The sequence below is a fragment of the Podarcis pityusensis genome, assembly GCF_964106645.2.
Source record: "Podarcis pityusensis genome assembly, chromosome: 10".
NCBI classification, from domain to species: Eukaryota; Metazoa; Chordata; class Lepidosauria; order Squamata; family Lacertidae; genus Podarcis; species Podarcis pityusensis.
In genome coordinates this window covers 34,835,923-34,858,936 of record NC_138035.1, presented here as the reverse complement: position 1 = coordinate 34,858,936, position 23,014 = coordinate 34,835,923, and the positions used below count along the sequence as shown (strand labels likewise).

The following is a 23,014-nucleotide window of genomic DNA, read 5'->3' as shown; positions in this document are numbered from 1 at the left end:
GCTGGTTGAATTTGCTTTGTGTATGGTTCATTTTCATGTGCACTGCTTAGGAATGCTAATGATTAAGCAGTATATAAAGTCTCAGGGATGATGGGAGTTGTAGTTCACCAAGATCTAGAGGGTGATAATGTCCCCACCCCTTCTTTAGCAGATGATCTCAATAGGGACTTTCCTTGAGGATGTAGCAAGGTACCACACTAATTCTTATACCAGTTACGTTTCTGCTTTTAGTGAAATGTCATTGCGCAACAGTCATTACTACCCCTTTTTCCCAGTTGTCCTTTGTGCAGCCTGAATCAATATATAGCAGAAACTAATCTGTCTGTGCATCTTTTCCTGTCCCCATCTTATGACTTTGGGCCTTAATAATTTGCCCTACATTTTCTCCTCCCCACCCTGTCACCTTTTATTTAAAATTCCCACCTGAATAAGAGATCTGGAGAACTTGAAATACTGCTTGTGAGTTTGATATTTTGGTTGATCCTAAATAAGGTAGTTTCTGTGTCTTTTGGTTTTGCCTCCAATAGACCAACACAGCTATCTGGTTTTGTGCAAATTTGTAGACACCCCTCCCTGGTTTCTTTTTATGGTTTACTTGGCTTGTTATGTTGTTTTGCTGAGGGTGGGGAGAGGAAATCAATGAGACGCCCCATTTTATGGGAGTATGGAATTACAAGGTTCGGCAGCATCTTGGTGTGTGCAGTTCCCTTGTAGCACCCTTGAGCCCCAGTTTTTATATTCATTTTGGGGAGGAGGAAGGCAGAAGATAAAGTACTAATCAGTCTCAGAGTTCCCTTGGTGGTGACAGTTCTGTGGGGCAGCCCAGATGCTGATGCATATCTGCAGCAATGTTGTCAGAATCCCTAGGAGTACGCTCACTTGTATGCACCAGGTGAGACAACATAATCCCAGCATAATGTAAGTGACTACGACAAGCCAGATATCAAGAGAAACTAGCAACTGAGGCGTAATAATGCCACTTACCTGTTGCTGGTGACAAATCTAAGAATGAGTATGTCTGAACTTGAACACATCTTGTATTTGTCATATGGCTTGCAGTCACCAGTATTACTAAACCATCGAGTGGTATCAAGCTAAACAGGGCAGCTATAGTTCGAGCACTTTTAACTATGCAACAGAATTGCCCATTGTGTACCCCATAAACCCGGTCTCCAGTACAGTCATACCTTGGATCCCAAATGCCTTGCGAGTTCACTGTTTTGGCTCCTGAATGCCACAAACCTGGAAGTGAGTCTTCCAGTTTGCGAACGTTCTTTGGAACCCAAACGTCCAACGCAGCTTCCAATTGGCTGCAGGAGCCAATGTTTTCCGAACACCTTGTTTTCTGAATGTTTTGGAAGTCGAACGGAGTTCCAGAACAGATTCCATTCGACTTCCGAGGTACCACTGTACATATTTAGGGGGTACACAGGGGAAGGAGAAGAAGATGAACTTCCATTGCCCAGCCAGAGGTGCTTGCACTAGGAGAAGTATTTAGTTGCATACTGCCCCGTGGTATTACTTCTCAATAAATCACTTTGATTGTGTAGGAATTCTGTAGATCTAGTCATGTATTCTGTGGAGAAATAACATTTGATCTGTTTCCTACTTCCTCAGTGAAAAAGACTAGAGATGACATAAAAGGTTGTGGCTTTATTCTGTCAAGTTGTCCCCCTGGCTACAGAAGAAACACTTTACTAAATAATAGGGCTATGAACCTATGCCTTGAAATAAAATAAACGTTAAAACTCACTTTTCCTTTTTAGAGCTCCCACTGTTACCCGAGTAGATGGTACATTTTTAGTAGTATGTTTCAGTTTTGAACAAGCAGCCTATATCATAGGGTTGCATGCTTCAGATTATACATGTTTTCTCTATTGTATTTTACATAAACTGACCTATAATGACAGGTTTCATAAATGGGCTATGTATGCCATAAAAGAGCAAGAAGTCAGTTCCCACAAACTTCCATGAGTGCATTGCTGTTGGTTCATTACAAAGCGATTTATCTCGGATTCCAAAGTGCTGTCTTATTCAAAGGGTTCAGTCCTTCAGATCTTCTGTAATAAACGGAAGGCAAGGCTTGGGGGAGATTGCGATGGCAAGGTTTCACGTTCAAGGGGGCGTCTCCTGGTTTCTGAAGCAAATGAACGAACATCGAGGCAGATGGGGCAGTTCCTGGCTTCAGAACAACCTGCGGGAAGATGTGGATTTCGGAGCATAAGCTTTGCGGTGCCCATTTCTGCAAATTCTCCTGGCTCCTATTAGAAATGGAACACAGTAAAAGAGATGGTGAGAGGCGTTGGGCAGTAATCAAAATCACTCTGAACAAAATGTTCTACGACTAAAGGGCCACTGGAACATAATGATCATGCTTTTGTGACATTATGAATTTCACCCTCCCCAGTCTGTGAAAGTGTCATTTGCTGCTTAGGAGGACATTTGAATCACCTGCTGTGCGGATCATAGAATCGTAGAGTTGGAAGGGACCCTGCGTATCATCTAGTCCTGCAATGCAGGAATATGCATCTGTCCCATATGAGAATCGAACCTGCCAGCTTGGTGTTCTCAGCACTGTGCTTTGGTCCTCCAGATGTTCGACTTCACCTTTCATCATCCCTCGCCCTTGGCTGTACCAGCTGTGGCTGGTGGGAGTTGGAGTCCTACAACATCTGGAAGGATCCCCTTACTCTCATCTGGTGAATCCCTCCTACATATTCAAAACCTTGGTTAAGACATACAGAGAAGAGGATCAAGCCATGCCATATCCCAGATAGCTGCTTTTCCAGCTATGTAGCTCAAAATAAGAAGCGCTTTTAGTATTGGGAGCTCAGCATGATTTAACTGATTTTATACTGTATAACTTTAGCTGTGCCCCATTTGTTGATATTGTTGGTCTGTGTGCTGTGGGTAAACAGGGATCAACACTGTTCCCATAAGATTTCCTGGCTATTGTGCCAGGCACTCTCAAATCATCCTGAGAGCACCCTTCTGTATAATAGGTCCCTCGCAATACAGCTGAACAGTGAATAGGTGAAATTACAAGAAAAGTAGCCTTCTACAATATAATTTGAGGGTTATGATAACTGAGGAGCCCTCAGCAGTCATAGAAGGTTTAAGCCAATATGCTCCTCTTCATCTTCTGGGCAAGACTGAGACAGAACTTGTCTATCTGTCTTTCTGTGCTCTCTCTTTTTAAACAACCCTGAAATGTTTAACAAATCTGGTTACAGTTTAGCATGCACTGAATTATGTCAAACATTAAAGAGTTGTCTTAGCTAGCAATGCTCCAGCTGTGGACTAGTTACCAAACAACCCATCCTTTTAAGCAATGATTTCTTGGATAAGGCAAGAATAGTCACTTGGATTTAGATGGAAGAAGAATTTTCTTTGAGTTAATATACCAACCATGGTCTGGAGAAAAGAAAGGCATAAAGGCATAACTTTCTATAGCCCTTCTGATAATTTGGAATAGAATTAAAGAAATAACATTCTCATTGATATGGAAGGATCTTAAATATTGGACAAAGACTAGGAAGAACACCTACTTTCAAGATCTTAATCCTATCACTTGATTCCTTCATGGTCAGTCTCTAGAATGAACAACGCCCCAAGACTGTTTTCTGAAATTTTAATTGGCGCTACGTTTCTACATCAATATGGTAATACAAGACAAGGTTTGAAAAACTTCAGCAGGTCAGATAGTTTAAACTTGTCTACTTGAGAAAATACAGTAGAGACAGGCCTGGGCTGTGTGAAGGAGTCCTTAGTAGATCCAGGAGGGACTCTGTTAGGATTGTAATGCTTTGTGGTGGATAAAGGAAGGGCAGTGAGTACAGCATTAATTGGTGATAGTAGCTTTCAACATGCAGAGCAGTTTCACTAATGCAGTGTAAGCTTCTAGGCAAGATAGGGTAAACACTTGTACATCACATCCCACCCCCCACTAAAATGAAATGCACCCCCACAAAAGTCAGCCAATGTTTGCACGAAATGTCCATGTGTGCACGCACAAGCACACTCCAGCTCACCATACTAGGAAAGACTGGCTAGGCGACCTGTTTGCGCCCTGCTGTGTAGGGGCTGGATCCTGTCCTCCCTTCTTATGGTTCTTCATTCTTAAACCAGGTTGAGACCAGACAGCCCATCAGATGGTTTACTGCCAGCCCTCGAAATAGACAGCTGTGCTCTGTAAGTGGAGCCCGCGGCCACTCTAAGGGGGAGAATTGACTGCAGGGTACAGGCATGGAATACCTTTGGAATCCCTGGTTACTGCATCCTGCCAGAGCCCCAGGGTACGCGCAACTGTAGAGGGCAGAGGTGCGATATTGAAGCCTGCGATTGTGCTTCATTTTCCCAAAGCGAGTCCTGCTCTTCCCCATCTCCTGTTTAGCTGAGTTTCCTCTCCCAACTTTGAATTTCCTTCTCGGTCGTTGCCTGGAATATGAGAAAATGTGCTACATTTGTTCTAGTTTATCAAGGTATTCACTACGTTTACAATGGCAACATATATTTCAGGTCAGGAGAGGTTGCTGGATCAGGCCAGTGGCCTGTTTAGTCCAGCATCCTGTTCTTTCAGGTGCCTGTCCTGCAGATTCTAGCCCTTTCCTTCAGTTGGATATCAATACCATCACTGAAATGTTTTTCTTGTTAAAATGTACTTTCCAGAAGAGTGAATAAATGAAAACAAAAGGTTTCCTTCCCTTTGCTATGATGTAATCGGGCTTCAGAGTCTATTTAACAACATTAAGCTCCTAAGAGGGGTTTTTGTGGTGGGACATTTAATTGGTTCTTTCAAAGTGGAGTTTTGTTTGGAAAATCCTGCGTCTGGTTTTTCCCCCAAATGGATGCCTTCCCCCAGTGGTACATCTAAAATAGAAAAGTCCATTTGGGATATGAGGTATATCTTTATCACTTCTACTAAACCAGAGGAAGCTTGTGCAATCATCTACTAAAGCAGGGCTGATTTAACAATATGGCAACGTTTGCTGCACAAGAAGGTCCCTGGATGCCCTTTTTCAATACTACTTTAGTGTTTGCTTTCACAAAATGGCTAGTGAGATTTTTCTGCCCCGTAGAATTTGAACACACGCAGGCAAATGCAAAACTGCAATGCAGATGCCAAAAAATTACAATTAATTAGAAAGAAGTGACAGATTGGTGGGTGTAAACAACTGAGTTGTTGAACAAACAAACAAACAAACAAACACCCCCATGTTTTCCCTTTAGGTGGGAAATGGCTTCCTTCAGGCCTTGCTATGAGTTCTATCAGCGAATGAGAAAGTATTTGGAGACCCCCAATTTATGAAATGTAGTAAAAACACAAAAGCAGTCTTTAAATCTATACCATGTCTGACAGCAAGTAGTTGACGCTGCGTGCTTAGGCAACAGCATATTCCAGTCCTTCACTTTTACACCATTTCTGTCATAGAATCGTAGAGTTGGAAGGGATCCTAAGAGTCATCAAACCCAACCCTCTGCAATGCAGGAATCTCAACTAATGCATCCCTGACAGATGGCCATCCAACTTCTGCTTAAAACCTCCAATGAAAGTGAGTCCACCATATTCTGAGGGAGTCTGTTTCACTGTTAAACAGCTCTTACTGTCAGAAAGTTCTTCCTGATGTTTAGTCATTCTGTATTCACGTATGTATTTTGGCGGGGTGTGTGTGACTTTCACAGATCTCTCAATGCGGGGATTATAGTTCGGAGTGTGTGACTTTTGGTTTGCTCCTCTTGTGGTACAGGAAACAACAACATAAAGCTGAATTGTCTACCACCTGGCCCTGCCTTCACCTGCCTAGTGCCTACCTGCTGTTTTGGACCACATTTCCCATCAGCCCCTGCTAACCCATCTTCAAATTAGAGAAGGTTTTTGATTTGACCCCTTGGCCTGCAGATGGCAGCACTAGCTTAGTAATTTGCTCAGTAACTCAGAAGAAGTTTGATGCAGGAGAAATATACGATAAAATGCACCCTTCTCATGGTGTAACACTTTGCAATGCAAGAGAAAAAACCAGTGATTGAGAGTAGCAATGGAACTACAACAGAATCTAGAATTCTCCCAGGCTTACGGTCCTATTCAATACAGCACTAAAGAGAACATTCCATCAGTGCAAAGTTTTCTCCTTGCACAAAGGAACATTCTTCCCCTTTCCTTCCTCCCACCAAACCTGTTATGGGGACTCCCCCAACCCCCGTGGAGAAGATATGAGGACAGCGCAGACACTGGTGGAGGAAGAGGGGTGCGGGGGCAGCGCAATCCCGGTGGGGTGCCATTGCGGCTGCCCCACCCCCGCACTGGGCGCCCCGCCCCCGGGACACCCACCAGCCACACCCCCACCTGTTCTCCACCCCCACCTCCTCCACTGAGCGCAGAGTGTGTGCAGAGGAAGGAGAGCGGGGAATCTTGTGCTAGTGCAGAAAAAATATATTTGAATACTGCCCTTAGTGTTTTTAAGGCTGCTGAAATCATAGAATCATAGAATTGTAGAGTTGGAAGGGACCTCAAAGGTCATTTAGTACAACCCCCTGGAATACAGGATTCTCAGCTAAAGCATCCACGACAGAAAATAGAGCACAACATTCTTGCCATGACTCACGCTCTCTCTCTCTGTATATATATCCTTTGCAAATACCTCATTCTACCAGAGATGTGATGGGTTTGGTTAATATGAGACCCTTCTCTGTGAATACTAAAAACAAACTACAGGGAGGAACCAGAGGTGTTACACTGGCGCAGTGACTGAGTCTATTAGAGCATACATGCATAGTATTCAGGAAAAGGGTAAGCACTTGAATGGTATATTTTGATGGTTGTACATTTATATAGCTGTCTCATGGGGAACATATAACCAACAAGGACTATATATATTTTCTCAGAAGGAAGTCCTACTGTACTTAGTGGGATTTATGCCCATAAAGGTGGGATAGGAAGCCAAGAGCAGTGTGGTGCTGCTCTAATACTCCTAATCCATATGGCAAATCCATATGGACTCTGTTTCTTAACCAGCAGAGGGAGCTTCATTCTATACGCGCCATAACACGCCGGACAAATGCTTAAATAAATGTCCAGCCGAAAGCCTATTGCACTGGATCCAACTTTGTTGGTTGCAGAAAGGGAACTTGATTTTCACAGCCTACCCAAAACCCAAAGATACGTGTTCTTGGATGAGGCCCAGCCCTGCCCCTTCCTCTCCCTAAGTCTGGAAAAAGTGTAGGAGGGGATGTGGGGCCCTTGCAACTGATCAAACTGCTTTGAATCACTGGAGTGGTAAAATAGCTCATGAAGCTGGACCTCAAAATGTAAGTGAGGGTGTAGCTCTGGAAACACCTGGTAGTTGGCTGCTGAATTCATCAGCCACCACCCTTGTGACTCCCTGCCACAAATATTGTTCTTGTCGAATGCACTGTTTTTCAAATAACCCAACAAGCCAATCTGATCCCCGGACTTGCTCCCTTTCCTGAGCTCCTATAGCTGCCAATGATTACTCAACCAAGTTTCAGCCACCATCTTTCCTAATGTTCCCATGCATTCCTGCCATGCCATGCCATTACATGTACATACACATAATGCTAAAGTGGTACCTCAGGTTAAGAACAGTTTCAGGTTAAGAACGGACCTCCAGAACAAATTAAGTTCTTAACCCAAGGTACCACTGTACGATTTTCTCGCAGGATCTTGGCATGCTCGTGGGGAAAGTTACTGACAGAATGCAACTTCCATAGCCACAGTTTCCAGAGCTAAAAGACTTCACACTGAAAACATAATATTCCCAGCGCAGTCAGTGGAACAGGCAGATGCTTAAGAAACAAACATGTCTCCCTCTCGGGGATAGTCAATGTGGTGCCCTCAATATGTTGTTGCACCCCAACTTCCCAACCAGTCATCAGGGAAAGGATGGCAGGAACTACACGGGTGTTTCCCACTCTCTATAGGTTGATAAAGTCTAATAAGAGAGTTGTACCTATTACCTGCATGGAGATTTTTCAATGGGCTCTAATAGAAACATTGCCAATCCGAATCGAAAGGAGACTGAGGGCTAAGCAGCACTCCTTTCTTCAATTTGTTTGGCTCATTCTTGGATACCTGGCCATTTGTCATCAAACAGCCTTAGTGGTGGAGCCACTTCTCACTTGAGAGCCTAATTATGGTGGTGAATGGGCCTGACTGAGGTTACAGGCGGAATCTATTCAATACTTACCCTCCTCTGGTGTCACTGCTTTGTTCATTTGCCCTCAACATCCTGTCTTGCAGGCAACAAACAGCAAAGGAGATTGACATGGTAACAATGATCACTCCACTGATGAGAGAGGCGATTACTGCCACCCGGAACCCTTTGTCCAGGGGCTTTGGGATCACTAAGGTGACAAAAACAAAGCATGCTTGTTATGAGTCACACGCTGTAAATGGCATTAACTAAAGGGCACCTGGAATATTGCCAGTTCACTCCTTAGTTTTTCCATTTAGAATCTTTATTTTTGCGGAGAGATTGATCTGAAAAGATGCATACTTTCTTGATCCACATTTGAACAGCGCAATAATCTGTTCATACAAAGCCCAGCAATTCAGAAATAAGTTTAACCAGTAGCTTACCTTCACAGTGAGGTGGGGGGTGACTCCAGTAAAAGATGCTTCCTTCTAGCAAACAGGTCAGTTTTTGTTTGCCCACAAGCTGATAGCCATCTTTGCACCAGTATGTGACCACTGAACCCAGGGAGCTGCCAGAGCCCTCTTCAGTATAATAAAACCCATAGCTTGGAGGGAGGAGAGCTGTGCACTGAGCTGCAACAGACACAGGGAAACTAAATATGGGTTATCTGAAGAACACATCTGTACGAATCAATGGCGTTGGCAGCTCAGGTCTGCAAATGAGGTTCTGCAAAGTGACTTGTGCAGCAGCAGCTTTTGTCTGCGTGGGAGCTGCTGTAATGTGATGGCATCACAAGAGGGTGAATTGATGGAGGATAAGGCTACCAGTGACCACTAGTCATGATGGCTACATGCCCAGAACCAGGATCAGAGGCAGCGTGCCTTGAATGCTGGTAGCTGGGGAACAACAGTGGGAGAGGGCTGTTGCCCTCTTGTGTACAGTGGTATTAAACAAGTACAGTGCTACCTCGGGTTAAGTACTTAATTCGTTCTGGAGGTCCGTTCTTAATCTGAAACTGTTCTTAACCTGAGGTACCAGGTTTAGCTAATGGGGCCTCCTCCTGCCGCCGCACCGCCGGAGCACAATTTCTGTTCTTATCCTGAAGCAAAGTTCTTAACCTGAAGCACTATTTCTGGGTTAGCGGAGTCTGTAACCTGAAGCGTATGTAACCTGAAGCGTATGTAACCTGAGGTACCACTGTATCTGATTGGCTGCTCTGGTAAACTTTATGCTGGGTTAGATAGGTTTTTGAATCAGACTAAGGAAAGTGGCTCTTATAACTTGGTGCTTCTCATGTTGAACTGTATGTATGAAAGAAGGGTACTCCCTGAAAAAAGTGGGTGTTTTGTATTGTACAGCTGTGCAAACTGTCCATACTATGATAAGCAAAGCCAGATGTATTGCATTTGTGTATTCCATCTCTTCTCTCCATACGCCACATTTTAAAGCAAGGGAAGGAAATCAGGGCACATGGTAAGGTCTGAAGTGTTCCCAGGAAAATGCTGGTTTTTCATTATTGTACTTGCTGCCTCTTGAGGGTAAGTATGGTTCAGCGCTCATAAGAGGGTTAGCAAATTCCTTCAGGCTGGAAACTAAGCAGTAAGTACAGATTTGGCATCCAGTGTAACTGGGACAACACAGTTCCCTGTGTCAGTACTCCCTCAGAAGTAAGTCCCACTAAGTTCAATAGAATTTGCTCCCAGTTATGTGTGTGTAGGATTGCAGTCTAAAACAATGGAACTGGCTGGCTTTGAAAATGTAGTGGTAAACAGCTCACCTAAGGCTAAATGCTTAGTTTCTCAAACTGACATCCTTTTGCTAGGCTACTTGTTTGTCTCTACTGAGAGGTCATGGTTAGTTTGGGAAAGAGACAGCCATATCTCTGAAGATGACCAGAAGAAAATTTGGCAAAGATATGCCATGAAGGTAAATTTGCCTAGAGTTCATCTCAGTCCACATTAAAATTAGTGCACCAGAAGCACCTGCCACTTCTAAGGCTTGTTTGTTTGTTAAATTTGTTTACTGCCCCATTCTCATAGATCCCAGGGAGGCTCACAGCATAAACTTCCTTCACTTTGGAGTTGGAGAAAGCTTGGACCTCAAAGCTTGTGGTAGAGCAGTCTGATGGACTCAGGCATACAATATTAACAAAATAATACAGATAATTTGTCTCCCAATCACAAGCCTTTTCAACCAGACATACCTCATAACATTAACTGCAACACTGGAGACAGCAGGATTCAATAGGGTTTAGGGCTGTTCTCCAGTGGCATAAGTGAAGTACCAGGACCGTGTGATCAATGGCTTCTCTAAATCAGGTATCTTTAACATGTAATGGTTTCCATTCATTGCATTCATTAACAACAATTCATCAATATAAATATACACCTCTCATCAATTTTGGACTGGACATGTTTCTACATTGTGCATTGATTTCATTCTAATGTGGACAACATATTCATGCCTACTCCTTTATAGTTTTTATGCCGTTCTGTTATACTTTGCTGATCTTTAAAAATCCTCTAAAAACACTTCAATAAACAGTTTTTTAATAAATAAACATACTATGTATAGTGCAAGGGAGACAGAGGGACCTGTTCACCAATTCCCCACTAAGTGCCCCCTTTCCCTGCAATTGCCTTACAGAGAAAGCAACTAAAATCACGAATCCTAAGTTTTCCTCCTAAGATAATGTTATCCCCTTGGTACCAGCTCTGCTCCTCCCAAAAGGTTTATCAAACTACCAATATCCCCACCCCCAGGAGGGAAGAAGATGTAATGATGCACAGTATAAAAGAAATATTTTTGCTCAAAAAAGAGAAGGAAATTCAAAGAACATCTAGAACATATGTGGATCAAGATCTTAGTTGAAGATGCCATAGTGTGCTTCCTGGTGAATTTGCACCATGCTTACAAAACAACACACTTGTACTTGACATTTACTAGCACAGAATAATTGCCACCACATCCCTCAACATTTATATGCACTAAAGTAGGTTAAATTCTTCATACCATTTATATGTGTGCATTGAGTCTGTGAGAAAAAAATCCATAGCTTTGATCCTCGGTGACGCTTAAGAGTTAACGTTGTGGTTTTTGCAGCAGTTAATATGACCGAGTGGTTAAACCGGGATGCTAAGGGGCAAGTAATGAGTGACCTAGTAATGAGCCCCTTGAGCGATGGTAGGAAGAATACCCTTTCGATAGCAAGTTGTGTGTATTAGACACACAAGATGTGACTTTTGGCTGAAGATCTGAGGACACAAACACACACTTAAACACAAGACGTTTCAGAGTACCTGAAAGGTTGCCTTGAACAATGGTCCCATTTCCAGCATCTCTAGGAAATTTCTTTACACCAGCTTCCTCTGCAGGGATGGTGGTCAAGGATTCCAGAGCTTCACTCAAGGTAAACTCTAGGCAACTCCAGGCTAGTAGGCAGAGGGCTGCGTGTTCCTGGGATGGTTGCTTCTTCATCTCTTGAGGCTTTGCTGTGGCATCCTGGAGTTCTCCCAATAATATTGAATGTATGTGTGCATGTTTTCCCCTTCTTCACTCAAAATCTGACCTGGCAGCAGTAAGCTGGATTTGAGGTCTTTAAGCCTTGAGGAGGAAAGCCAGTTTGTTCCCCAGAGACCAGCTGCCATTTCACCAAATCTTACAAGACTGAAGGAACCTACAGTGGTACCTTGGGTTAAGTACTTAATTCGTTCCGGAGGTCCGTTCTTAACCTGAAACCGTTCTTAACCTGAAGCACCACTTTAGCTAATGGGGCCTCCTGCTGCCACTGTGCTGCCGGAACACGATTTTTGTTCTCATCTTGAAGCAAAGTTCTTAACCCGAGGTAATATTTCTTGGTTAGCAGAGTTTGTAACCTGAAGTGTATGTAACCTGAAGCATATGTAACCCGAGGTACCTCTCTCTCTCTCTCTCTCTCTCTCTCTCTCTCTCTCACACACACACACACCTCTTTGAATTGTCTTCCTCTGCCCTCACCATGCATGTACATTCATTTTTTCTTGCATGCTCCCCCCCCCCCCCAAGATAAAATACAATGATGTCCTGTTCCAGTGTTGGCTCAGTGACCAGTTTCTCCTATGGGGAAACCAGGGCTAATAAAAGTAAAGATGAATACAGTGTGCATGCAAAACATTTGGGAGGCCTCTTATACATGCTAAATAGTGCTGGTGCTCTTATTCAAGATAAATCATCTGTAATGACTTCTCTGCATATAAGGAGTGTTAATGCCATAACTATAATTACTTCACTGTGGATTGCAGGGAGGCAAATGGATGGCCTTTCTGCAAGTATTCACTTTGCTTCTTTCCTTTCTCTGTCAGTGTATCATGCACGACCATTTGTTTGTTTGTTCTCTTGTGTTTTTGTTCATTCTCAAAAATTTCAATGAGCATAAATGTGTGTGTGTGTGTGTGTTTGTGTGAGATAGAGAGAGAGAGGGATGCTCTTCTGACAAATAGCCAGGTTGCCATGCTAAGCATGTTTGGGTGTGCTAGAAACCAGCCAGGCGAAGAAGCCATTGCTATTGCATTCTGTTGCTCCACAGGGTAGGGCCTGAATCAGTGGGTTCAAATTGCAAGTGGATTTCAGCTTAGCATTAGGAAGAACTTCCTGGCAGCTCAAGCCTGTTTGACAGTGGGACAGACGGCCTCAGGATGCATTGGACTCTATTTTTGTTAGAGGCTTTAAAGTGAAGACTGGATGGGCCCCCTGACATTTCAGGGGTGCAGTAGCAATGAGTATCCTTCATCAGCTGCGGGGGCGGGGGTTGGACTAGGTTACTCTCGAGGTCCCTTCCGATTCTACGATTCTATTATCCTCTTTTTCTAGGGCGCTTCCTTACATGCATAACGTCTGGCTGTGATGGAGTGGAGCCTCCTGGCCTGTTCTAAGCTGCAGCTGGCTGCCACAATGAGCGTGCTGACGACTTTGCTCCCCCATGATTCACAGAGGTGGGGCAGCAGAAGGAGAAGGAAGTGAAGGGCACTATAAAAGCTGCTTCTTCCAACACATAGCAGGGCGAAGTCTAATGTTGGATTCTCCCTGCCCTGAAGCTAATGGGAAGGATGACAGGCAGACAATAGCAATTCCAGGAAGTTTTTGCTTAAAGTGAATCAAGGGTTTAGCACTGGGATCTGTTTTCTTCTAGGACTGAGACACGGCACAGTAGTGTGTGTCTGAGTGTGTAGTTTGTTAAGGAGGCCTTGCTTGTTGGAGAGTGCAACTTCCAGGCAGGATTGAGAACCAGTGTTTCTAATTTTTGAGATGAAGCATTGCTGTTTTCTAAGCCCCTTGGGTCTGAGTGTTTCTCTGCCAAGCCTTGCTTTGGTGCTCCCACTGGGTTTTCACTTTTGACCATGAGGAGGAGGAGAAAATAGGCTGGACACTTAGAATTTGCTAGAAAAAGAGGAAATGCACCACCTACAAAGAAGAGGAAAGTGGACCCAAATTGCATGAAAATGATACATTCCAATAAGTAAATACAGATGCAAGATTAGAAACAATTAGTAATTCACATAGAAATCCAGTGGTGAGGAAGATCAGTCCACTGCCAAGTGCCAACTGTTGATGGGCGACTTCAAAGTCCCTGCTTTTCCTCTGTATGGTTCTTTGAGCAGAATACGTTTGTTTGGTGCTGTGGGCCCTACAGAGCAACATCTGTCTGTGGCAGACGGGATGGGGTATCACCTATCTCAGTTCTAGTGCCTCAAGTACAATAGGCAAGGGTGCTAGGATAGTGCGCCTATATAAAAGGATTCTGCACTATACTGAGCATGGTATGAAGGGTAGCCCAGCTTTGTTGTTGTCACATAACAGGAAGCAAACTTTCTCTGTTAACCTCTACCTAGCAGAAGTGCAGCTAGTATGCTTGATGTAATGCAAAATTATAGTTTTGCTCTTGGGAGTGCCCTCCTGGGCTCCCACACTACTTCTTACCCTTTCGTGTACAGGTTCCTTCCATTACTGGTTTGCTTTTGCTAACCACAATTTGTCACAAATTGGCAAACTATAGATCGTGCCTTCCACAGCATGGTTTGGAAACCATATTCAAATTGGGCTTGGAAGCATAGGGCTAATCAGGGATGGCCCATTCTGTTTCGCCACCCGAGGTGAAACAGGAATGTACTGCCCCTTCCCTTCCCACTGTATTCCACCCCTCGCTTGCCCCACCACTTCCACTGCCACCAAAATACCCCCCTCTCGCCAATTCAGTGAGACGGGGATGCATTCCAGCTGCAGAGGCTGTGGGGCAGGTGGTGCCTCTTGTACTTCTGCTGTCTAAGGCATCTGCTTCACCTTGCCTCATGGGTGGGGCGATTGTGGGTCTAATATAGTTCATCAGTCCTGATATTATAGCAAATGATGGTTAGCAAAAAAAACAACAACAAAAAAATAATGGCAGGGGGGAAGAGAAAGCTCAGGAAGCACTTCAAAATACAGTGGTACCTCGGGTTACAAACACTTCGGGTTACAGACTCCGCTAACCCAGAAGTAGTACCTCGGGTTAAGAACTTTACCTCAGGCTGAGAACAGAAATCGCACGGTGACTGCACAGCGGCAGCGGGAGGCCCCATTAGCTAAAGTGGTACCTCAGGTTAAGAACAGTTTCAGGTTAAGAACGGACCTCCAGAATGAATTAAGTTCATAACCAGAGATACCACAGTATGTTGAATAGTTAGGTCATGTCTGAACTGAGCCACAGAGTGAAGCCATTTTATACCCATAATAATCCTACTTTAAACAAAAACAACAACAACCTTGGACAGCCCACTTATTTCTTAATTTATAGTGCCAGAGACACAAACTGTCTGAGCAAGATGAGTCAGCACTTGTGACCCCTGTATAAATGTGGTTTTAAAAATCCCTCCCCCGTGTCTGCTGGGTGTTGCTGCCTGCCAGATGATGCCCCTGGCTGTAATCAGAATTTGGGAGTTTCACTCCCTTCTGTTGCCCAATCTTTACAGAAGCTCCGGCTTCAACCTGCCCGTCACGTGTGCTTGTTGCGTTTGCTGATACCTTGCTTTCTGAGGATTAGTCAAATGTGAACACAACAAGGACCAAGGGTGAAGCAGTCAGAGATGTGAAGCAATGGCACACGAGGAAGTTGCTGTTTGGCACCTCACTGTACTAGGCGAGGCAAGTAAATACTGGCAGTGAAATGTCACCAAATCGTTTCACCGGCTGATGGCATCTCACTGCCAGCTAGGCTATGGGAGATAAAGTCCCCTGGCATTTAAGTTGCCAGAAAACAGAGCACATGTTTCAATTAAGGTCCGTGCTGCAGAGCCAAGCCTGAGTCGCATCACATGTTCAGAGAGTATCAGCCCAGCTAACATTGAGTGACTCCAGTTACTGTTTTAGGCTGTGAAGTTGTAGTATTTTAGGCTGAAAATGCTGATTGGATAATCAGCGTGCATTTCCCCCCTTTTAGAAACATTTTAAAGCAGCCAAGAGAATACAAAGGCTTGTTATTCTGGAATTAAAACTCAAAAGGCTCATGCCGGCAATCTGCTTTTAGATCCCTGTTTTATCAGCTCTGAGCCTAGTAAAATGTGGCTCAGAGATGTGGGTTCAGTTGGGGCCAGTCGGGGCGATCTGGCCTTGTATACGAAGCTTGGAATGGCAGTGGCAGTGGAGGGAGAGTTTTTATAGAGTCCTCCCACCTATCTGATGTACCGTATTTTTCGCTCTATAACACGCACCCGACCATAACACGAACGTAGTTTTTAGAGGGGGAAAATCCGTAGGCATGCCACCCGTAGGCATTCCCTCCATAACACGCACAGACATTTCCCCTTACTTTCTAGGAGGAAAAAAGTGAGTGTTATGGTGCAAAAAATACGGTAATTTAACTGAATGACAGTGCAAAAAAGATGTGTATGGCTGGATTAGGAAAGTGGACTAGCCAGTTGAACAATCACATTTGGATTAGCTTTAACCACAGATATTTTAAAACTATTTTAATCCATGTATATTTATTAGATGGCCTCGTCACAGAATAAAGAAAACAAAATGGATGTATCTAATGAAGCAAACCTGGCCTCTTACATAACTTTTCCCAGTATACCTTCCCTTTCCTGCTGGCTAATGCTTCCCTCCGTATTTCCACATTTGACATCACATATCCTTTTCTTGAAAGCCTATATTCCCTGTGCTCAGGTGTGAGTGCCGTTGCTTGTGTAGCCCTCAATGCACAAGAGAGAAGCAGTCCCAAGATCAGAAGAAGAAGTAGAAACTTTAGGGGGAAAGTATAAGGGGGTGAGACCCCTTCAAACAACCCAGTCATGACTGAGCATGCTCGGTGGTTGTGGAATGCTCCCATGGTTGTGGAATGCTCCCATGTCTATTTGCAGGGTGAGGCAGGTGGAGAGAAGAGAGTTGGAGTATCATAGAAAAGGGAATAAATAGGTCATGAGTGGAATGCTGAACAGAAGCATTCCACGTGGCAACATTTTTGTTGCAGGTCCCACTCGTCCTTTCCTAAAAGCTTAATTGGTCATTGCTGCTCTTCCTCCATTCTGCGATGTCTTCACTTATTGGTTAGAATGCTATTCTCCATTAACAGACTTTTCCTGATTCAAGCATTCTCCCCCAGTGGGTTATATCTAACTGAGTTCTGCTCTAAGTAGCCCCATTGAAATGAATGGACTGAAGTTAGTCCTGGCCTTTAATTTCAAGAGGTCTACCCTGAGTAGAATTCACATTAGATCCAACCCAGCAGCTCTTCTCCCCTCATGAGGCCATGCGCCCTTTGCTCTTCAACACTCTTTCCGCAAGTGCTGCTGCTGTTTAGTGACAAGCATGGAGCATGCACAGCAAGAGCACCCATTCCTTCCTATAATGCTCCCCTGTGCTCTTTCATTTCTGGAGAGAGAGAGGGGAAAGGAGCATAGCTTTGTGGTGGAGCCAAGTGGGACCCAAGTGATTTTGGGCAATGCCTGGACTTGAGGAAGACCCCTGCTAGAGAGTGCCATGGGAGCCTTTGGCAGAGCACACCATCCTGGACCAGTACAGACTTGAAGCCAAACTAGACAAGACGGCAGATGAGAGAGGGAAGAGGCAGTGAAGGTGAAGATGCATTAAGGGAAGAGTTGTAGCCCGGTGGTAGAGCATTTGCCTTGCATGTAGAAGGTCCCAAGTTCAATCCCCTGGAGCTGGAGGAGACTCTTGAGAGTCCCATGGACTGCAAGAAGATCAAACCTATCCATTCTTAAGGAAATCAGCCCTGAGTGCTCACTGGAAGGAAAGATCCTGAAGCTGAGACTCCAATACTTTGGCCACCTCATGAGAAGAGAAGACTCCCTGGAAAAGACCCTGATGTTGGGAAAGATGGAGGGCACAAGGAGAAGGGGACGACAGAGGACGAGATGGTTGGACAGTGTTCTTGAAGCTACCAGCATGAGTTTGACCAAGCTGCAGGAGGCGGTGGAGGACAGGGGTGCCTGGTCCATGGGGTCACGAAGAGTCGGACATGACTAAACGACTAAACAACAACATCTCCAGGTAGGACTGAGAGAGACCCTCACCGGAAAGCCTGGAGTGTAGACAAAACTGAACAAGATGGACCAATGGGATGACTCGGTACAAGGCTTCCTATGTTTTCAAGAAGAATTGGGGTTTTTTTTAACCCTTTCCTGCCTGTGCTTTCTGTGAAAATGGGTCCTTCCCCTAGCTGGATTATTAGGGGAAGCATACATTCACACCTACTTACGTTGGTGTGAAACAGTTTCATATGTGCTGCTGCTTCCATTTGACCATTTCACTTTGCTGGTCCTTCCTGCTTTAGCTGAGCGCCTGCCTCCTAACTTGCATGGAATGTGTGACACGGGCAAGCCACAGAAAAATGTGGAGCAAGCTGCTTCCCTCTTTTATTGCAGGTTAAGTAGTATAGATATATCTTCCTCAGCCCATCCCATGTGTAAACAAGCCAGAATCTTCTTTAATCTTCCATAGTGTTTTCCCACCTCCCCTCTTCCTTTTGTCCCCTCCTTTGTTGTATTGGTGCCACCTACACCCACGTACAAATCGCCTGGTGTTGACATCCTGGCAGCTCTTCAATTTATTCTTGTGCTCCAGCCCAGAGCAGTTTCAATGACGCCAAAAAGCATAAGCCCTGGAGGAGAGCAGCTACCTCTGTGACTCGCATCTCAGCGGACCAAGAACAGCTGGGCAGAGAACTGTCTGAAAAGCTCAGGTACCCTTTAACTCTTCATAGACGGATAGATAGATCATCCCAAGAGGAGATGCACAATCCTTCAGTCCCTGCTCCGAAGCTTTTCTGCCTGCTTGGCTGTCGTGAACTGACAGGTAGTGGGAATAAGTAGCACTAAGACAGGACAAAAGAGCCCTTTGAGGAATCTGGCTCCTGTTGCTGTAGAGGTGCAGGTCAAGCTGCTAAGCTATTATGACAAACCCAGGATGATTGATAGCACCTTCTGGGGTCTGGCCTAACAGGCAGAGGGACAAGTTAGCAACAAAGCCCAGTAGGAGAATAAAAGGATTGGCGTTGCAGGTACTGTACTAAGTTAGAGTTGCCTTCTGCTTGCTTTTGTTGGTTTGCTACATTCCCTGAGTTTGATCAAAAGGATTTTGAGAGCTAGCTATGGAAATAGGCAGAAGTGGATGGGAAAATAGTAATCCAAGGCAGTTTTACTTAAAACTAGGAAGGGAGTGTAATGAAAGTACCCCATAGCAAATAAACACAAAGGTAGCACAAAGTTAACATGATCAAGTATAGCACATAACTAGCTTTTCAGATTCTATGAAGTGAACTTCTTTGACTGCAGAATGTATGTGTGTGTGTGTGTGTGTGTGTGTGTGTGTGTGTGTGCAGTCAGACCAGAAAAGAACTATTTATATACCTGCATTAGCATCATCATGGTCATGATACCTTTGAAGCACACTGTGGCAGCCCCCCTTTAGACTGCTAACTCACGAATAAGTGGTGGAAGTGGGGGTAACTCAGCAACAAGGTAAAATCTCCTTATGGACCAACTTGAATTAGCATAAGCAGGATTTCAGATTTCCTTATCCCTGGCTAATTCAGCGTATAGCATTACACAAGTCTGCATTTTTGTTTTCTAGGAACAGTTGGTCTGCTGATAGGTATATTAGGGGGAAAGCATTAAAAGTAATGAATTGCTGGTTTGTTTGTTTGGGGTTCTTTTATTTAAAAAAAAAAGGCCTTCACCCTGCCCTCATTTGATTAATGGTATAGCCTGCCGAATTACATGCAATGTTGACATGAGATGGTCTGCTGATGTTCTTCCTAAGTGCCATGCACTTTGCATGGTCAAACAACACCAAAGTAAAAAGGAACTCCAGCTAATTAAGCTTTCTTCACAAGCAGATGCTGGCAGGGTTGTGCTTTCATGACTCAGTCCACAGAGAAACACCAAAAAGTTTCGCACATCGCACTGGTTAAATAATGCCCTTAAGACTTTAGCGATCCTTTTAAAAAAAAGTATACCTTCTTGTTTTGGAATTTCAGATGCAAGAGTGCTTTGAAATATTAAGTGCTTCCTATTAAGTGCAGTGGGAAGGCAGGGAGCACTACATCGTTTACTTTCTTTTGGATGAGAGAGTATTGGCAACTTTCTAATACAGTTCCATCATTTTGAGTCAAAGCTGCAAATTGAGTATGAGAAAATTAAACCTAGTGGCTTTTGTCTAAGACGTCCATTTTATTCTGAGATAGGACGCAGTATCTTAGAGGATAAAGTTTTTGCCTTCTATTCAGTAGACCTGGTTTCACAATTTTGGTCTAGTATTAATGACACATTAGATGATCCTGGAGAAACCACAATATACTCTGTTTCCCATCTATAAAATGGGAAGAACAATTAAATAATGAGGCTGAGCAAGCGGTAATGAGGAAGAGCATAAGATAATAGCATATGAAGTGGTGTAAATATCAAAAGCATTGTATGCACTGTTACTACTTTATTAAAGAAAATATAATATAAAAAGACCCTGGACAAACGTCTACAAATGCACCATTCAGGTAGTCAGAAATTTAAGGAAACTGCAGCAACTATTTTATATCATGCTATTTTTAATCTATTCTTTTTATAAATATCCTATAACAGTTCCAGTGGTTGGTTTTTTTACCTACTTGATCATCTGTTGTGATGCTTAGCTCTTTCATTCATTTTCCTATTCCTTTTGTGACCTTTAATTTTCTCTAGAGTTAAATTCCATATGACTAAAGAATCTGTTCTATTCCCTGGATTACTCACTCATCTCTCTATGTGGGGTGACCACAACTTCACACAGGTGCAAAGTTATCAGTGCATGATTGATTTATGCAATAATATTTAACTTTGGCCTTGTTGCTGGCAATAACTAACCTATCTCACAAGGTGTTTGTTCAGATATAATGTAAATGAAGTGGAAGATAAAAATGCCAGGAACTCTGTGTGTGTGTATTTGTCCATCTCTTCTTCCTAGTACTGAAGATCCCGTTCCTTTTTAGAGCTACAGTGCATCAGACTGATTTAAAATCAAATCAATTCCAACGTGACTTAAGAACTCTTTGTTTGCATATAACAGTTGATTTTGAATCTAATGTTGGGTATACAAATAAACAACATTTTCTTGGAAGGAAAAGGCAGTCTGCCATGTTTTTGTCTCTCAAGTGAATTACCTTTTATTCCTTCTGCAAGAGAATTAATCTAGAGAAGTTGCAAACCTCAAATCTAGGTTATGACAGCCCGCCATGAAGTCTGAATCTGATGGGCCAGAAGCAGGTGGTGTTGCTGTGAAAGGGCTGGAATTAATGTATTGGATCAGTCAAGCGAGAACAGTAGAGGGTCAACGACAGAAGATGTAGGCTGAAGGTTTATTGTAATTAAAGCATACAAATAATTACAAACAGATTTTATATAGGTATATAGTTTTAATTCTATTGAAGTTTAACTGTACTAAATTTTTCAAAATGTTTATGGTGATTCTTTGTTTTTAGCTGTAAGCTGCCTTGAGTCCCAACAGGGAAAAAGGCAGGGTATAAATAGATATATAATAATATATATCAGATTGGACAGACGAGTTGGACTTGTAACAAAATGTTATTTGTGTGGAGTGCTCCTCTTCAGGTTTCTAGCTACTCCATTCTATTCCCTGCCACCCCCCACTGCTGTTTCTTCCTCTCTAACAGTCATTCTGCTTTCCATGCAAGCTGAGCATGCTCACTCCTCATGGGGCTGTTTTAGGGATCCTTCCCCTGTTAAATTTTATTTAATAATAATAATAATAATAATAATTGTATTTCTGTAAATATTGCGACTCCCCCAAGGCTGCTGACATCTTCCTCTTGTGTGTAAATGGTGTCATTTGAATGACATGGTTTCAGAACACATGGAAACACTTTGGACCAGAGAGACTAGGAAGGCCATGTTAAAGTTCAACCTAATACTTAGCACATATTTGAAGCTGGGCAAGCCTTGTGAAAATCCAATATAGTTATTAGATGAGCACCAGAGCATTATTTTTAGGCAGAGAGAGAGCTGGTTAGAAATGTCATCCACACATACAAAACAAAGTATGGTATTAACTCAGCCAGTGCTCACACCTGTGACTGATGTAATAATCTAAAATAGGGTAAAGCTAAAAACTTAATTGTTGCAGGCTGATCCAAATAATGCCCACATATAATGATGTCACCAAGCTAAGGTCTATTTCTCCTTCAGGTGCTGCAAATTATGTCATGTCTTTTCTATCTGACTGGGTAATTTTCTGAAAACATTTATCGTTTTAGCCGACTAATATTAGGGGCGAGAGTGGAAGGGCATACTAACTCTGTTGAGATGGCTTCATAGTTGAGAAGCTCCTAAGGAAAAAAGGTTCAAATAGTGGGAAAATATAAATGACCTGGCATCAAAAGGCAACCAAATAAGGGGCAATTCACTGGAGACTGTTTCTGTGGAATTGGCAAGGATCTGGAGTCATTTTCCTCCTTGTGACAGACAACTCATCAGGTAAGTCTGACTCTGGTGAGCCATCATGGTGAGAGGAGTAAGAAAACAGGATAAAGGCACTAAAGACCACTCTGATGAGGCAGTGGAGATAGGAGTGTAAAACATGGGGTCACTGCTGTGGACGTCATCAAGTTGAGGCAGAATTAACTTCCCAGTTTCAGATGACTATGCAGCAGCCCAAATTCAATGTCCTCCAGGCATCTATAGAAACGAAATTCCATTGATAAAAAGAACAAAAGCAGCAATGTTAACATTCCTTTTCTCTCTCTCTCTCTCTCTCTCTCTCTCTCTCTCTCTTTGGTAGGTGGCAATGTTTTATTGCAGTCATTGGGCAGAGGTCTTTCTTCCCCCAGTATTTCCTCTTTCATCCTTAACTTGATTTTCTGTCTGTGTGGGAAGGGATAAATACTGGCCATTTAGTCCATGGAAAGGAAGGGGATTCTATAGGTTGTGTAACCGGTTTGAGAGGGGTCATCCCATTACAGAAGTTCATGCCTCCTGAAGGACACAAAGGTTAATGTATTTAATGTGATACTGATTAATGTGCTTTCAGGTTCAAACATGTTTGCAAGGCACTTAAGAAATCATGAGCGAAATATCAGAGATTAACTGAACCTCTGATGGCTTTACTATATTTGTTTGACCAAAGGGAGAGGAGTGTGTTGCACAGGTGAGGCTGTTTTTGGTAGCAGTGAGGATGGAAATAGCTGGAAAGGAAAGGGTGATGTGGGAGAATTGATAGATGCCCTCTCAAAGAAGCTCATTAGCCATAGCAGATGGGTAAGAGAGATAATAAGATCGCATAATGTCATATGAATTTGGTTTTCATTTCTTGCGTTGGTAAATAGAGGTGGGGAGTGCATCTAT

The 23,014-nt window shown here is 43.4% G+C and overlaps 2 protein-coding genes across 4 annotated transcripts in view; one reads left to right on the top strand and one right to left on the bottom strand.

The window, feature by feature from the left end:
• Nucleotides 1-1,633: 1,633 nt before the first annotated feature.
• On the bottom strand, nt 1,634-11,825 carry LOC308457872 (uncharacterized protein). 2 transcript variants are annotated; one of them, XM_080972101.1, is made up of 5 exons: nt 11,453-11,825; nt 8,597-8,785; nt 8,205-8,361; nt 4,255-4,437; nt 1,634-2,261 (listed from the first exon to the last, which is right to left on the bottom strand). In XM_080972101.1, the coding sequence occupies exons 1-5, from the start codon at nt 11,628-11,630 to the stop codon at nt 2,006-2,008; spliced, it is 963 nt and encodes a 320-aa protein (XP_080828227.1). In that variant the 5' UTR covers nt 11,631-11,825; the 3' UTR covers nt 1,634-2,005. The 2 variants fall into 2 exon arrangements, with proteins under 2 accessions (XP_080828227.1, XP_080828228.1); XM_080972102.1 differs by lacking the exon at nt 4,255-4,437.
• Nucleotides 11,826-18,248: 6,423 nt separating this feature from the next.
• LOC308457871 (solute carrier family 23 member 1-like) overlaps nt 18,249-23,014 on the top strand; it is a 40,041-nt gene continuing 35,275 nt past the window's right edge. For both annotated transcript variants that reach the window (XM_080972100.1, XM_080972099.1), the window contains exon 1: nt 18,249-18,366. The gene's annotated coding sequence lies outside the window, so the exon portion shown is untranslated. The remainder of the gene's footprint in view (nt 18,367-23,014) is intronic.

Bases quoted from the DNA above. Each gene is read 5' to 3' on its own strand.
- LOC308457872 (XM_080972101.1), bottom strand. From the start codon at position 11,630: ATGAAGAAGCAACCATCCCAGGAACACGCAGCCCTCTGCCTACTAGCC. The intron at 8,362-8,596 runs GTAAGCTACTGG...TTGTCACCTTAG, and splicing joins CCCCCCACCTCACTGTGAAG to TGATCCCAAAGCCCCTGGAC. The intron at 4,438-8,204 runs GTAAGTATTGAA...CTCATATTCCAG, and splicing joins AGCAGTGACACCAGAGGAGG to GCAACGACCGAGAAGGAAAT.